General features: G+C 44.1%; 1 protein-coding gene across 2 annotated transcripts in view; it reads right to left on the reverse strand.

Annotated features, from left to right (window-relative positions):
• The window catches only part of NUP153 (nucleoporin 153), a 47,627-nt gene extending 30,427 nt beyond the window's left edge, over positions 1-17,200 (reverse strand). For both annotated transcript variants that reach the window (XM_074543345.1, XM_074543338.1), the window contains exons 1-2: positions 16,660-17,200; positions 188-404 (exon numbers count right to left, since the gene is read on the reverse strand). In XM_074543345.1, the coding sequence (XP_074399446.1) occupies positions 188-404; positions 16,660-16,752 (310 nt within the window). In that variant the 5' untranslated portion in view covers positions 16,753-17,200. The remainder of the gene's footprint in view (positions 1-187; positions 405-16,659) is intronic.
• Between the last annotated feature and the right edge of the window lie 825 nt (positions 17,201-18,025).

The following is an 18,025-nucleotide window of genomic DNA, read 5'->3' on the forward strand; positions in this document are numbered from 1 at the left end:
GTGGGGTTATTTCAGGTTGGGGTTTTCGGCAGGTTGGTCATTTTGGTTTGGGTGTTGCAGGGTTTTTTGTTGTTTGCTTTTTTCCTGTCCAAATGCTCCTTCCAGCCTCCCCTAGAAACGTAGATTCAAAACCAAAAATCTGTGAATAAATACAGATGGTCAGAATACTAAATGATATTGCACATACCTTCTAAATTAATTCTTGCTGATTCAGGCGTGACTCTCCCATCAATTACCATGGCATCTTCATTTGCATAATCATGGTGATAGTTTACTGGATTCTCTTCCTCGTTTGCAGATTCATTCATGTCTACACATTTATCTTCCCTTTTATTGAAATACTTCTGCAACCATCCTGGTACAATGTTTTTCACTGACTCGGTCACTCTGCTAAGGAGCCCCAGCTTGAAAGAAAAATATATGAGCACAGTCAGCAGCATGATCTGGGATGCAGCCTTGCACAGACCTCAAAGACAGACATTAGATAGCAATATTCAGATGAGTAAGATAAGAAGGTGGCGGATCCTTCATAAAGAATTCCTATACTTCTGCAACATGCATGACAAAAATGCACTTAACATTGATTTACTACTAACCCATCAGTTTCTGCACTTCCCAGTGACCTTGGCAAAACTTCCACATTCTAAAACTACAGCTGAAATTCACCTTGTCAAGTCACAAGGTCACAAAGAAATTAAATTTCTAAATAACTCCCGATGTACACACATTTGGAGGACACCTTCACTTGAAAAACCATCAAACCCATAAGCTCAGCAATTATCTATAGCAGTAGTGATGAGCGTAATAGCTACTAAAATCAGTGAACTTAAATATTTCTTTTTCTAATGCTGAACTGTAGGAACAATGCTCACCAAAACCCCCACTATTCTGCTCTGAATAGTGAAGGGATCCTGAAAGGATCTCTGAAGAAACAGCTACAGTTGAACAACGGACTCCTCACTACAGGACTGTTGAACAGACTCCATTTGATCAGTTTTCATTTTGTATCTACAAACCTTAATATTTGGCAGTTACTGAATACATAAAAGCCATTTCCATGTTGACATTTACCAATTATTTGTAATGCTTACATTCTTGTAAGAAATATTTATTTAACATTTTGTTTTAGGCAGTCACTTGTTCCCCATCATATCCTCAAAGTTTCAACACGCCTTCTTGTCAAATCTCAACCCTGTGCAGCAGAGTGCTTGCAGCATGGAGCTGCCCCTCTTACACTGACTGCAGCCACAGAACCTGCTCTAACCTCCACAAGCTTAAGAAAGCACCAAAACTACCTCCACAATTTCAACACTTTGGAAATTGAAAAGCAACAAGAGCGTAAAAAAGATTTTTGTTGAACTTCATTGCCAGTTGCTAACACATGCATCAAGGTACTTCGTTATTTTTCTGGGTTCAGGCAACAAAAATTTCTAAAAATTATTATTCATGCATAGAAAATGGAGAATATTCTTTGAACATGTAGTAGTTAGTCTAGTAAACAACTCTGAAACATGAACCCTGTTGTATTCAACTTTCTTTAAAAATTCAGCACATGTGAAAGAAAAAGTCCATATCTGTCATTCACATATTTCATACACAGTAACACAAATACCAGCTTACAGGACAGCCTTGAATCTGGAGTTAGGAAGGGGGCTGGCAAAGAGGAGAAAAGCAAGGTAGAAAACAAAAGTCTATTCACAGAAAGAAAGTCATCTTAATTTACAATTTGACATGTTTCATAATAATCTATAATTTAATCTTTTACTTGCACAAAGACAGAATAACTAGCCTGGGACAGCTTAAAGTAGACAGAGTGGAGCATAATAAATGCATCTATCACAATTACCGCACTAAGACGCACACTAATATGCCGTGCTTAGGGTGTTGCTGCTATTCTACATAAATACTAAGCCTCAACACCAGAGCTCAAGAGCAGTTCAGTGCCTGGCACCAGCAAAGAGGCAGCCTGTACTCTGTTCCCAGCCCCTCATTTTCACCTTTACTTGTGACACACTGTCCCCCTTTAGGGGAGTGAGTATTTTGCTGCTACAAATAAAAGCATATCAGGAAATTAGAGGAGTCAAAATGTGCCAAAATAAGCAAATGGTCAGGACACAAACTGCATCCAAGGCAATTGCTCTTTCCAAAAAGCTAGGCATTACTATATTCAGTATTGCTAGAGAATCTCTCCATTAAAGAGTATGACATTACTGGACATAAAACAGGTGCCAGTACGATTCTCTTGCTGAGGAAATCCTCCCAGGACTGAAAGCTACCTGAGACTCAAAATGGAAGAAGCCACAGGCATCCAGAAGAGCAAACACCCAACCATTAGAAATCCTAATGAGTAACTGGAGAACGCAGCCAGACTAGTAATTAACTAAGATGACGTTTTACCATCCATATCTGACACCAGACTGGTTTGACCCTTTCATGCAAATGGCAGCCTTGCCATTCTCCACACAATCAGCATTCCAAGCTGGGTAACACAGGGTAACTTCCCAAACCTGCCCATGAGCTGGAACTCAGCACAGCAGTACTGCACCAAGTACTAATGGCCTGCTCCATCCAGCTTAGGCACAATGGTAGACAAGGAACATAGTTTTATACTCCAGAATAATTCTGGCTTAGTGACAAAGCAAGAGAAAGCAAAGTACATGTAAAGGCATCTACATTTTCTGTCTGCAAAATATGTTAAAGGCACTGTGAAAGAACTATGCAGGCATTATAAAAGAGCCATCATAAAAAACAGATTCCATTAAAAAAAAACCTCCCCCCTAAAAGTATTCCACATTCCCCAGGTATGCCTATTCAAATACACACAGATGACACACCAAAAAAAAACCCCCACCAGAATACCTTCCATCATCTCTTATCTGCCCATGAGAGCTAAAAGCCAATCAATAAAGCTCTGTGGTTGGATTCCTGATCAAGTCAGGCAGGTAAGGTAACACTGATAAACTACACATCTGAACATGCATAGTGCTTATTCCTGCCAGAACAATTCAGCAAAATGGCATGCCTTACTGTCTTTAAAGGTAGCATTTTAATCTTACCCTAACTTGCAGTTTTCTTAATACTTCAACTGCAGCACAAGCATTTGAACATCCTTTCCCTCTCTCTCGGCACACGCAAACAAGCCGCAGAGCACTCCCCCTCTACTACTGTGTCACCAGCTCTGCACTTTGTTCATCCCATCTCCTCAGAGAGGAATCATTAATCCTTCTAGAAAGCTGACAAGGATAGTACACATCTCATTGATGCCAACAGATCTTCAGATATGAAGTACAAAAGACACAGCAATAGACAACTCTAGCAGGCTTATTCTCCAGCCAACTGCTCGGATCCTGATCTTCTCATGCCACAAATATGAAGCAGCCTCTTCCAGAACGCCTTCATTCAGTATAGCTACTGTGAGCATGCTACTGCACAAAAACTGTTCTAGTTCCCAGTCTCAGGTTGGGAGCAGAGGACGTGGCACTGGCACTCAGTCTAATGTTCATAACTTCTCATTTCTACAGGCCACACAGGTACCAAACTTAATATCATGGAAGGGCAGAAGACTCACAGGGGCAGTCCCAACTGTGTTTTATTCAGTGAAAATGTTTTACTCCTTAACTGACTGATTTCAGAGGTTTAAGCTGCTGTCAGTATCAACTGCTATCACCTTAAATACACTCACCCCAAAAAATATCAGCAGGAAAGCTGAACAAAATGAAAATCCACCAGAAAGACCCAATAGCTTATGAACAGGTATTTACAACCATTTTTCAATATCTGTGCATCATCTCAAGTGCCTGCAGCTCTGCTAGGTCTATCTAAGCCTATGTATACAAACATCATAGCAACAGTAACTACAGTAACAGCTACTCCAAGGCATATTGGCTTGACATCATGGAATCACTGAACTATTAAGGCTGGAAAAGACCTCTTGGATCACTGCGTCCAACTGTGACCCAAGAGTCCAAACCCTCCTTGTTTGGGCACAAACACTCATTACTGAGTTTCAAGCCCTGCTCCTTAGGTCCCAAGACTTGTCTGAAGGGCCAAGAGCATTATTTTGAAGGCTCCACGTCTGATTTGGAAGGCCCAAAGCCTCACTTGTAGAATTCAAAGTCTTTGTAAAGTACAAAGGCACATCTCCTAGGCCCAAACCCTACCTTCCAAAGCCTCCTATTTAGGATTCAGCCTTTATCTAATGGGCTCAAAGCCTTCCTCTAAAACCCCATTTCCAGGGAGCAGAGCCTTAGTTCAAGGTATTGAAGCATCATTTGAGGGCACAAAATCCAAGAAAATCCAAATGCAGCATTCAAACCCTCCTACTCACCTCCAAAAGCCTACTTCCAGGGGCCAAAGCCCTGTGCTGGAGACTCAAATCCTTCCTTGGAGGGCCCAAAGCCCTCTTCTCATAAGGTCATGGAATCATTAAGGTTGGAAAACACCTCTAGGATCATCAAGTCCAACTGTTAATTCAGCACTACCATCGTGTTCACCATTAAACCACATCCTCAAGTGCCAGCTCCAACTGCCCTTCTCTGGACAGGCTCTAGCCCCTCAGTGTGTTCCTCACAGAGAGTGGCCCAAATCTGAACACAGGATTCCAGGTGTGGCCTCACCAGTGCTCAGTACAGGGGGATAATCACTGCCCTGCTCCTCCTGATCACACTACTGCTGACAGAGGCCAAGATGCCACTGGCCTTCCTGGCCAGCTGTGCACAGCTGGCTGCTGTTCAGACACTGCTGACCAGCACCACCAGGTCCTTTTCTGCCATGCAGCTTTCCAGCCACCTTTACCCCAGCCAGCAGGGGGTTGCTGTGACCCAAATTCAGGACTTGGCACTTCATCTTACTGAACCTCATACAACTGGCCTCAGCCCACCCACCCAGCCTTCCCAGATCCCTGTCTAGAACTTTCCTGTCCTCCAGCTGATCAACGCTTCTGCCCAACTTGGTGTGATCTGCAAACTGGCCTGGGGTGCAATCGATCCCCTTGTCCAGGTCATTGATGAAGATGTTAAAAAGGACTTGCCTCAATACTGAGCCCTGGCAAACACCACTTGTGCCTGGTCACCAGCTGGATGTAACCCCATTCACCACCACGCTCTGGGCCTGGCCATCCACACAGTTTTTTATTCAGCAAAGATCACACCCATTCACACTATGGGAAGCCAGGAGAATGCCATGGGAAATGGTGTCAAAGGCTTTACAATAAATTCTAGGCAGATGGCATCCAACATCCACCAAGCGGGTAACTCTACCACAGGAGATCAGATTGGTCAAGCAGGATCTGCCTTCATAAACCCACGCTGGCTGCAACACTAAGCAAAAGATGCAGACAGAAGTATCAGTTACCAAATTGGTGTCATAATTTACTACTTAAAAAGACCACTTCTTCAAAGGATTTATACAAAGAAAGAAAGAAAAATAAGTAGTTTGTGGTCACAGTTTGAATCCTAAACTTAAAAGCAGGCAATAGCTGGCCAAAATTATATTTCTTGGCCTAAAATATTGACGGAATAGGACAGTTGTTCCAGCTTGTAAGGGTCTTTCACATAGCACAGGGTGAGGAAAGTACTGGCAGAAGCACTCAGCAGTGACACATTACTCAAAAACATCCGTTCTGCAACTGAGTTGATTTCAGTCCAGAAGGTTCAAGTATGAAAAAAATGTATAAAAGTTATGTAACAGTCATACACTTACAGAAATTTGTCAGAGATGCAAAATACACAACTGGATAAAAGAGCTGATTTCCACTTCACTGTACACACACCTCTGTAAAGCATCAAATTCTTGCCTCTCAGAGACTTCTTTGCTTCCAATTCCAAAGTTAAAGCTATCAGAACATATGAATCAGTAAGTCCTCAAAAAGAAAGTCATCAGTGAAGTTCATTGAGATAGAGCAGATCAATCCAACCAATTCCAAACACCAAAAAGGAATTTTCTTTCCCTCCACCCCCCACAGTTAGCTCATGTCAGCTCTGGCACATAGCAGGCTACTCTCCATACTAGCTGAATTCATTAATCTGGCAAAAAGTACACATTTCTCTGCTGGGCCCATGAGTTAAACTGGCTCAGTGCACCAGAACTGGCCTGAGAGAAAGCACAATCAGGCAGCCAGAACCAGAGGAAATGAAATAAAACTCCTCTTTTCTTTCGATCATCCTGCGTCCGTATTGTCATTAAAGACACTGTCCCATTCTCCTCTTCACCTCACCCTTTCCTTGTGCTGCCACTAGCACATACAGGCAACCAAATGATGAACTGTAGCAAGGCTCTGTTAAATAGATCCAACCAAAAATCAGTCTATAGACCATGATGGTGAGGGACTACCCCTCAGGGGCATCAGGCTGCTGGTGCAGCTTACCATGTGCCTGCACTGATGTTCATGCAACAGCAGGAATAGAAATGGAAACATGACATGATTGTCTCTCGCTGCAGCAGACTCAGACTGGATTAGACTAACTCTGCTTTTCCTATTCAGGAAGCGGCTTCAATTTGTATGTAGGACAGCAAAGTTTGATATTTCATTTAGAAAAAAGACAATAAAACTTATTACTTAATATGAACAATATGATTCAGGAATGTTATTAATTATGTAACATTTGAAAAACACAATTTTATTTAGGACAAGTGGACTAGTTCAGATTTATTCCTGAAAGTCTTGAAGAAGGGATTATATTACCAGATGCGTGTGTATTTCTTTCTTATTGCTTAAGTGAGCCTTATTTTCCTTAGTCTAGTTAGCGTTAAAATAAAGGTTCCAGGGAAATTCAGGTATTTTTTGGCACTGTATGCACATCTGTATACATTATTATCACTTAAAACCGAGAGCAAAACACCAGTATGTGCTCTGAGAGATAAATCAGTGCCTAACACACTAGGTTAAATCCTTGTGACGCTGAATGGTTTTTATCTGAAGTTCTGTCCACACCTTCACCTGACACAGTGACAACATTACAAAACACACCACAAAGTACAAGGTACCTTTCTCTCTTCCTTTAAAGAAGCATTACACAGGCACTAGTTAACTCTCAGCAGCAATCAGCAATGGGCACTGTAGATTACATTCAGTATTACACTCTGAGATGGAAATCTATTAGCAGCAAAACCAAAACATTTAAGATTCATGACACTATTTTCCCTTACAACTTTAAAAGCAGTTTTAAAGTTCTTTCTTTCCCAATTTAAGAAGGAATTCCAAGTAGTTAGTACTTTTTAATCGAGGACTGCTCATCCCAGCTGCTACAGTGTGTCCCCAGGTAAGTTTCATAAGCAATATCTAGAATTATATTAGTTGAAATGCTGCTCAGAATATCTTTCCTATAAGGAAACCATTTAGTCTAAAGTCACTACTTTTATTTCTGACATAACCACAAGGACAAGTTTAAAACTAGAATGATCAGAAGTACATTTCCCATGGCAACAGATGGTCTTTAGAAGTTCATTAGCACAAGCTATCAGATTTTGCAAAATATAACATACATTTTATATTTAGGATTTAAATACATTACTTGCACATAAAATTGTTTATCTTATTTACAGGTACTCTATACACATTAACATGCAATTCATTACATATTTCAACATCACCAAACATAACTGGTAATGGCAAAGTCTTCCTCTTTCCTGCATTTATAGCCAAGGAGTTCATGCATACAAAGGCTATCAATGCATCATACCCCATACTACAAATTTGCTACCTGTCACAATGCACAAAGAACTAAACATTTTCAAAGTTATTTTGCCTGAAAGCACTCACAAACAAAACAGGGTACCATGACACTATGGAACATAGTGGTGAGGACACACTATGCATTGAAACCCAAAAATGGGCAGCCCAAATTCTTCAACAACTCCTGAAGCAACAGTTAAAAGCCATCTGAGATCCACTTGCAGCTTGCCAATGTCCATCCCTATGTCCAGTGCTTCCTACTGAGGATAAGGCTTGAAGCTTTGAAGCATATTTCACAAAACTAAGCTACAAAATCTCACTCCTGACATTTTGGAGAGCACAGTCATCAAAACAGAAGACTGGAATTAAATTTTTCAAGATAAACCAGTATTAGCAAAAACCAGCAAAATATTCACATCCTCCCTCTGAAGTATCTTTTCTGTCCATGCTGATGTATAAACTGAGCTGATAATAGCACATATCAGTCATTTTGCAAAATCTACAGCTAATCCTGTTGCACCCTCAATATGTTATCTAATTCACAAATTTTAACAGGTAAATTAAAATCAGGTAACTACATCATGACATTTAGTTATTTGCTGTGATAATTGGGTACTTCAGCAAAACTCAAAAGCCTTCCTACCTTTTAAGTATCATCCACAGACATTGTGCCCCATACAAAAGTCACGCCTCACAATTCATCTAACCAGCATAACCTGCAATTACTTTAAATTTGACACATCTAACCCTGGTGCACACAGTTCCTAACAAGACTCTAAAACGTTTGGTGAAATAAGAATTGGTGCTTAAGAGAAACGGAAGAAACGACCTTTGGACACAGTTGCTTCAGCTGGAGCCGTGAGGGGTATTGTTACATTCCTTGACATTTTAAGGTAATATTCTCAAACTGTAAAGCCCAGGTAGCCTCAACTCTGCTGCAGGGCAGTAATATTCTGTTGTGAGAGGCAGCAGTGTCTTTCTGGCTGTATTTTTTCATCACACTGCAACTGACAGAACCAAGAGCACCTCACTTTAAATACAGAACCAGTATCTTCAGACACTTCTCTTACCAGCAACATGAAAAATTGCTATGGCATGTAGAGATTATTTTTTTAGTGACTCAAGGTCACTAAAAAAACATCTACAAATATGTATATATTCTACAACTCTGTAAAGTAAGTTTAGTAAAAAATACTGAGGGCTGACATTAGAACACATGCACTTATATAGAAAATTTAATACGTGTCTGGCTGCACCACAGCAATTCCCGAACATAGCTAGATTTAAATCAGTTTAAGCCTTGTTTTTATCTGTTTTGCTTAGGATAATTTTAATTACAAGTGCACCTGTATTACAGTCTCACCTCTCATTTACTCTCTCATAAAATCTCAGAGATTTTATACCTCATTACTATAAATATTTCAGTGCCTCACTGTAATTCAGTCTCAAAGAAAATATCAACTGAGCAGTTTAGCTCTTTGCTTGGTTTACTTCAGTCTTGGAAGTCACCAGGCCCTGAGCTCTAATAGGGGAAAGAGTTTTGTGACATATCCGCTTCAAAAATATTTGATTCAAAATACAATCATAACTAAAAGCAAAGTCAGCCAGCTCCCCAAGACACTGTCACACAACTTTTTCCAAGAGCAAAACCATCAAGAAGACATTAAATAGCCTCAGCAAAGAGAAGGAAAGTTTTCTAGTGCCTCATGTATTCACAAATTGTGTATTTCACAGGTGTAGGACTCAATGCATGCTGGTGTATCTGTGTTAGCCCAAGCATTTCATCCCAGCAAATGGGAATGCAAAGATGAACTCATCTTTTTCAGTTGAAAAAATCACAGTAGTCTCAAGCCAAAACCATCCAAAAATCCTACACTTAAGTGCAACACAGACTCACAGAATGTTTTGGGTTGGAAGGGACCTTTAGAGGTCTAAACTAAATCTAATCCAAACTTCCCTGCAATGAGCAGGGGCATCTTCAACTAGATCAGGTTGCTCAGAGCCCCATCTAACCTGACCTTGAATGTTTCCAGGAACAGAGCTTCAAACACCTCTCTAGACATCCTGTTCCAACGTATCATCATTCTCTTCTTAAAAACTTCTTCCTTACATCCAGTGTGAATCAACCCTCCTTCAGTTAAAGGAGTCTAAGCCCCCTTTAGGTTCTCAAAGGGGGTTCATAAGGTCTTCCCAGAACCTTCTCTTCTCCAGGCTAAAGAGCACTAACTCTCTCAGCCTGTCTTCATGGCAGAGGCTCTTCTGCCCCCTGACAATCCCTGAGGCCCATCTCTGCCCTCACTCCAACAGGTCCCTGTCCTTCTGTGCTGAGGACCCCAGAGCTGCCTGCAATACTCCGGGTGGGGCCTCGCCAGAGAGGACTGGAAGAACAGAATCCCCTCCCTCAGCCTGCTGGCCACACTGCTTTGGATGCAGCCCAGGATATGTTTGCCTTTCTGGAAGCACACATTGCCAACTCATACACAGCCTCTCATGCATCAGCAACTCCAAATCCTTGGCAGAGCTGCTCTCCATCTACTCATGCCCCAGCTTGCATGGGCACTGGGGTTGCACCAAGCCAAGGGCAGTACAATAAATACTGAACTGATTACACAGAACATTAAAAAGCAAAAAATATGAGATTTTTTACAATTTAATGGCAGAAAAAAATGGAAAAGTATATCACATGACCTGCCACTAAGAAGACAGAAGAATTTTTAAAAATTGGTCAGCAAAATAGCAACCCTAGAAAAAAGCCTCTTAGTTACTCTCTTTTTGAGGGCAAGCTTGCAATTTAGTCTGGAAAAACTGCAACAGTGAGACAGAGGCATTATCCTCAAGAGACAGCACAACCCCAAAGACAGAATTAGAGGACAGACCAGCAAAAGGATTGCCAACCTAGAGGAACAGTGACATTTACACTGAAATCGCCTGTGTGTGCTCTGTGGTCCAGCTGCAGCAGCTCTGACAGAACCACACACACGAGGTTGCATGGCACCCCATGCATCACCTACTGCTACAACCTCCTCCTCAGAGAATGGCCAAAACCAGCAGGTCCACCTGGGTTTTGAGACATCTCTGGGCAGTTCTTCCAATATGCTGGCGAGTCTCACAGTTAAAAGATTTTTCCAATTATGAAATCAGAATTTCCACTTTGGCATCTTGAGTCCATTGTCCCTTTGTATTGCTATGAATCTCCTAGAAGAGCTTGCTACACCTTCTCTATAGTCTTATTAGGTATTTGCTGTTCTTCATCTGAACACACCCAGTTCTCAAAGCCATTATGATTTTGATGTCTCCCAACCAGACTCACTCCTGTATGTTTTCCTTGTCTTTTTTTGAACTGGAGAGGACAAAACTAGTCACAACAGTCCAGATGCAGTCCTGAAAGTGCTGCATGCAGGGGAAAAAGCAACTCCCTTTACATCCTTCCCACACACTTACTAATACCTCCCAGTATGCAGCTGGCCTCTTTACCTCAAGAGCGTCCTGCTGACTCACGTTCAACTTGCTGTCCAGCAGGTCGGTGGGGCTGTTTTGTCCCAGATGAAGGACTTCACATTTGCCTTTATTAAAACTCACAAGGTTCTTGGCAGCCCACTTCTGCCAAGTTCCCTCAATGGCAGCCCCTTCTTCATTATGCAACAGGGCTGAAGTTCCCAAGGGTTTGGTATTATCTGCTGAGGATCCATGGCATTCCTTGGTTGTTAATAAAGACATGGAACAGCATCAGCCTCAATATCATCCTCTGAGAGCTCTATTAGCAATTGGCTGCCACTGGATCTTTGCACTGCTGGTCACAACCCTTTGAGGTCAATGGTCCTGCTAATTTTCCAATCACTTTACGGTCCACCTGACAAGTCTGTATTTCACCAAGTGGACAACAGGGATCACATGGGAGACCATGCTGCAGGCAGCATTGCTAAAGTCCAGGTAAACAACATGCACCATTTGCCCCATGACCACTGAGCCAGTCATCCCAGTGTGTTATGAATTCAGTACATAATGCTGTGGCAGCCCACCACCTGCAGCAACCTGCAATACTTTTGCTCAAACATTTCTGGGCGCACAAAAGATTCTGAACTCTGTCCTGACGAGTTGTTAGAATCAATCACTGTTGAGCAGCAGCTCAGTCTGTCCATGGCAGGGGAGCAAGAACTGGTTCTAATTACTGACTGGAGGAATAAATAACTCCGAGGAAGTGATGTGCTGCCAGCAACCAAAGACAATTTGCAGTGTCCCAGCTAACACACTCAATTATTTCATCTGCTTTTTTCTTTTCCAAAGATACCACTCATTAATCCTGTTTGTCCCCAACACTTCACAGCCTCCAAGACTGTCACAACAACACTTTGAAACAAACCCTAGAATATTAATGAAATGCTATAGCAATCATCATCGACAATTTGTACAAGTGTACAGTACTGCTAGCCTAAATGAGAGAAAACTGTCAATATCTCAGTGTTGTAAGTTCTTCCCAATTAGAATACATTTTTGTTTACAGTAGCAGTAGAAAGCCAAGTGCCAAATTTCAACACCTGTTTTGCCAATACAGTATCGTATTGCTGGGACAAAGACAAAACTTCTGATGTTGACTATCAGCCCATCTTGTAAAAAAAATCTTTAAATACACATTAAACATTTCTCCAAATATATTTGGTTTAGCTCAATGTGCTAGCTTACTACTAAACCAAATCAAGCAGAATTATATACAAATACAACCATATTAAGTGTGCTTCAAGGTGCAATCCTGTTGACTGGAGTTAATACAATGGTATTTGTGTAGGTCCATACAGATATTCTTAATAAAGACTTTTTAAATTATCATTTTCCTGTTTAAGGCCTATGAAACATTACCTAGGTTACATTGCTCAATGATTCTCTAGGAACTCTTAGGCATCAAAGTTTCAAAATTTCCTCACAAAATAAACCTGGTGGTTTGTAAGATCCCTTCTGCCCACTGCTGCAGTCACTGCCAAGCATGGCCCACCTTCAAGACAGCAGCAGGCAGCAATGCAATGCTTTAGACACTGCTGCATACAGTTTTCAGTTCCCAGTCCTGTACTTAGTCCCTCTGGGAAGAACCTTAGATGATGTCTCAAGTGACTTGGTGAAACTCACAAATCCAGAGAGGCTTTCATGACCCAGGCCTATGAAAGTGGCTTCCAGTGGCCTTCTGGTCCCCTTTGTCAGGTTATGTCCTAACTACATCAGCACAAGACCAACTACAATACATGCACAGACTTACGCTGGTTTCATCAAGGAAAACATCTTTGGATTTGGACATTTACACTATAAATATGCACTGGCACATACACATGTAGGAAAAAAGGAAAACGTCACTCCTTGGCATAAGTTTTAATGTACAGACATTATGTCTAATATCAAACAGCTCTAAGCTAAAGCTCAGCGCGAATATAGAAGTTTATGGGGAGGTTATAAACACTTTTCAGGTAACTGGTTTTTTCTCATGCTTAAATCTGCCTGTATGAGTTTAAATAAAAGTGCAGGAGAACCAAAGTTCTCTGACTCTTTCATCCGAATGCTTAATTCTCAAATAAAAAAATATCACAAGAAGTTATTTTATTCTTTTCTCCTTTAAGTCACACTTAAAATCTCTGAAATCTGTTACCTGGATGAGAATGGCATTGTTCCAAGTTAAATCAGCACACACGAAAGCACAAAATTAAACATAAAATTAACAATAGGAACATACAAATACTCTTCTAGAAGCAGTTTAGTAAGGCAGCAAAGCAAACATCCCTCCCATTTAACACATCCGCATTGGTAATTCTCACCATCGGTCTATCCAAATGACCAGGACAAACCAGCACTTAGAAACACTGGGGCCACATCTGGAAGATGAAACCGAGATGCTGGATACAGCAGCTCCCTCACCTGGCATGAGCTTAGTTCTCAGAGAAGCTGTAATTTTAACCCAAGTGCCTCCTCCTTAACAAGTGCAGGAGGAGGCAGGGTACTTCGGCACAGGATGGCCAAGTGCACAGCGTGCTGAGAACAGCATAACCCAAACTCAGGGCATTCCATGTGGAGCTGTCAGCACTCTACCCCTAGGAAAGCACAGTCAATGGGAAGAACTCCACCATCCTGCTCCAAGAACAGCCTCCAAAGAGATACAAAAAGGCTCTTTTCATTCTGATATGTGACTCTCCCACCTCAAATCTTCATGGTGAGTGAGTGGATACTGTCCTTACCTCGTGGTGCTACTACTTTTTGTTTCTTGGTTTAATAATACAGCTGCTGACAGTGCACTTTTTATAAAGCAGGATGGTAGCGCAGAGAAGAAAATACTGTGGTTTAGTTCCTTCACTAGTGGGGGAAATCTACTCATAGCTCCATCTTCCAAGAGAAAATACAGGCTGCAAGTCACATCCTCCAAGCAGCATCTGTTCATCCCTCCTATTTGAGACTGGTTTAAAAAAAGACTCTACAGTTAAAAAAACCACACACACCAACGTAATGAAATATGGTTCTATCAGGCACCTGGGAAGAAAAGGGCAGGAAATTCTGCACTTTCCATGTTTATTCCAGAATATATAAAACAAATAACTTCTGAAATCATGGATCAGAGGCTGTATGTCTCCACTCTTGGAAAGTAACATCTTATACATCCTCTTCCTGGCTCAATGAATCACACATTCTTTTTCTGGATAATAACACAGTTTCAGTCAGAAGAACTCAAAGACAACCACAGCTTGGCAACTGGGATATTTGCCCAGAAAGTGGAAGATGTAGGTTGATGTCTCTAGGCAAAAAAAAAAAAAAATCTGAAGCAGGGTCTACCACATTTTGAACAAATGCTTTAGCTAATCATCTTCGAAAAGCAGCAGCATCTCCTCTTCCAAATGTCTTCTAAAGCTGTTGCTGCACTTAATGGAAGACTGACTCTGCAGCACGCTGGGCACGACTGGAGAATTCCCACCTGACCAAGCTCCCCGGGAGACTATGGCAAAATAACAACATTAAGAAAGCATAACAACTTCAGAAAAACACACAACAGGCTTACTATTGTAAGCCTGGCATCATGCTACTCATCTTCATACAAGTGGAAAAGAACCAAATATCCTAAGATTTTACAGGTATTAGTAACATGCCATTCAGTGCTTAGGCACCTTCAGAGCTCGGTGATAAGAGAGAGTTTTCAGCACTGGAGTCCTGACCCCAAGCACTAAGGACAGTTTTAATACAGTACTTCTATGAGCTTCCTTATTGATAATAGTTTGGGGAGCAGGAGATCATGCCCAGACTGCATGGAGCACTCCCATGTCTTCCCAAACTCATTACTGAGAGACAACAGCAAACCACAGAACACTTTCTGCAGAGTGGATGTCATATTGAAAATAAGAACGCTTATCAATTAATTCCGGTTCAAGTAAGCTATCTACCCAGAGCTCATCTTTCTATGTAATGCATGTTAGCAAGATACATAGGGTTAAAAAGCCATTCCTTACAATAAATGCACATTTCTGACACCTATCTGTTTGACTATTTACCCCAATATATTACTTTATATAATAATTTAATTGATGTATTTTACTTGCAGCATCCATGCTCTGGGCAGAATCCCACAGATATCCCCCCCAAGCACGTGTTTGCTTTGCCCCATTGTTCAAATAAACCTACTAGAAAACACACACAGGTAAGAGACAATAGAATAATCAGACAATCACCTCACCTAATTATTTTAAATTCATCTGTTTTATCGGTTATCTACACAGTAGCACCACGTGCAGGATATTGCAATTTCAACATTACTCTGTCGTTCACGTATGAGCTTTCAACATTTGCTCTGCAAGTGAAGGGCAGTGATTCTTGGGATGAAGCGTTACCCTGCCTGCTTTACAAGGACAACACTGCTGATCAGTGTGCTATACAAAGGATTAAGTACAGAACTTCCCAAATAATAAAAACTAATTGAGCAACAATTTATGCGTAACACACCCTCAATTTTACATATAGTATTTAATCTCCTGGCTTATATCACCGATTTAATAAAGTAAACGCTTTGGTTTTACAGTCAACTTCAGATTCATAAATACACGTGAAAGGCATTTCCAGAGCACTGTCCCCAGGCATCTTGAAATTCTCTGACAAACAGCAGTTGGGAAGGATCTTTGCTTCTACTCCCTGCAGCCACTCTGAATGGCACGGGATCTATGTACTGCACTTTAAAAACTGTTTTTTTAATATTATCTATCTATTCTGTCCTACAATACAAAGAAGAACAAACGCCTCATGAATTACATTTTGCTCACACTGCACCAGCATGTTTTGGCATAAGGAAGGGGTGAAGAAACCTAAGGGCTCTGCAGGCAGCATCCGACCAAAAAAAAAAAAAAAAAAAGGAAAAAAAAAAAACCCACAATGGGAGATGCCTAACTACCCAGCACCCTCACAGACACACATTGGAACCTGGAATTCGTCAAGAAAAGCAAATATTAGAAGCGATGCACTTAAATCTGACGAGTAACTCCAACTTGATAACCCAGTTAAGATCAATTTAATCATGATTTAACCGGGCAGCGCGGAGACAAAACGAGCATCCCACGAAGCGGGAGCCAGCTCGCTCCAACCGCGAGGAGAGGGAATGCGCACCTACCCCTTCCCAGCCGCCCTCTCCTCCTCCTCCCGCCTTCGCTCCTGCCTAGCGGGGAACAGGCGGGAGACAAAGGGGAGGCGAAATCCCCCCGCAGCCCGGCGGCGCCGGAGCGGGGTGAGCTCCCGGAAATCCCACAATCCCCACAGCCCCGGCGGGAAACCCTTCCCTCCTCCTCCTCCTCACGGGCCGCTCCACCGGGAAACCCCGGCCCGAAGCCGCGCACGTGGGACTGCGTGGAGAGCGGAGGGGGGAGGGTGGCGGAGGGAAGAGGTCGGGCCTCCGGGGCGCCTCCTGCCGCCGCTGAGGGGAGCGCCGGGGGACGAGCGGGGTGGGAGGGAAAGGGCTTCACGGGGCTGACCCGCGACCTCACCTGCTGCTTGCCCCTCGCGTAGGGCGGCTTCGCGGCTCCCAGGTGGTGCCGTCGGGTCCGGATCTTGCCGCCGCCGCCGCCGCCCGAGGCCATGATGCGATCCGGCCCGCCGCCGCCGGCGGCCTCGTCCTCCTCCTCCTGGTGCGGCCGCTGTGCTCCGCCGCGGCCCGGCAGCGCTGTCGCTGTCACCGTCCCCGCGGGGACGCGCCCGGCCGGGCCTCTCTCCCCCCGCGCCGCTCCCGCCCGCCACGCGCCGCGCGCGGCCTCTGGCGCGCGCGCGGGGGGCTCCTCCGCGGCCTCCGCCCCGCCCCTACCCGCGCGCGCGCGCTCGCGCGTCTCTCCCTCTCGCGCGTCTCTTCCTTCCCCGCGTTCCCTCCGCGATCCCTCCGCTCGCCGCTCCTCGCTCGCGCTCTCCCGCCCGGCGGCGGCGCCCCGCGCGCTGTCCGCCCGCCCGCCCGCGGCCCGAGCCGCCGCCGCCGCACCCCCCTGCCCGGCCGACCAACCACACGGCGGCCGCCCCGGGCCGCGTGCGCGTCACCAGCCCGCGCGGGCGCGTCACACAAGCGGCGCCGGGCCGAGGGCCCGGCCGCTCCCGCGCACGCGCACCGCCCCCTCTCCGAGAGAAGCGGGAGGGGCCAGGCCGGGCTGGCTGCGCGGGAAAAGCGCGCGCTGGGATCTGCCGCGACCCGCAGAGGGACGTGGCGGGGGAAACGGCTGTCCCCGGGCGCAGCTCAGGGACGCCTTGAGGGCTACAGCGGAGGTCTGTGCGGGTCTCGCCGCGGGTGATTCCACCGCCGTCTCCCCTCTTCCCGCGGCATTTCACAGAATGACTCAGGTTGAAAGAGACCTCAGTGAGTCATCTGACCCAACCTTTCCGCTCAAGCAGTGTCGTCCCAGAGCACATGGCACAGGATTGCATCCGGACACTTCCTTTCTTCAGTGAGGGAGACCCCACAACCTCTGTGGGCACCACGTTCCAGTCTGAGCAGTCATTCACGCAGTAGTTGTTTAACTCGTATTTACTGTGCATCGGTTTCTGCCCCTTGCCTCTTGACCTACTGCTTGGCACCACCGAGCAGAGCCTGCCTCTGTCCTCCTGCCACTCCATCCCCGGGGACACAAGTTATCCGCGCTGAACCTCCCCAAAGGGACAGCATGAGGGGGATGTTTCCCTTGCCCCTGACGAGGAACAGCGTGGAGAACGCGGCAGGAAAAACGGCACCGGGAAGTCTGCGGTGCTGCCACTAGTGAGTGGGTCTTGTGTAAGCAAGACAAACAGCAGGTGCAGGCTTTTCATCGCTTAGTGGTGGCATGGGAAAAGGAGGTAGGAGGAGAAAACTTCACCATGACTTTTACTTCCTCAAAA

This window comes from Zonotrichia albicollis, chromosome 1 (assembly GCF_047830755.1).
Source record: "Zonotrichia albicollis isolate bZonAlb1 chromosome 1, bZonAlb1.hap1, whole genome shotgun sequence".
Lineage (NCBI taxonomy): Eukaryota > Metazoa > Chordata > Aves > Passeriformes > Passerellidae > Zonotrichia > Zonotrichia albicollis.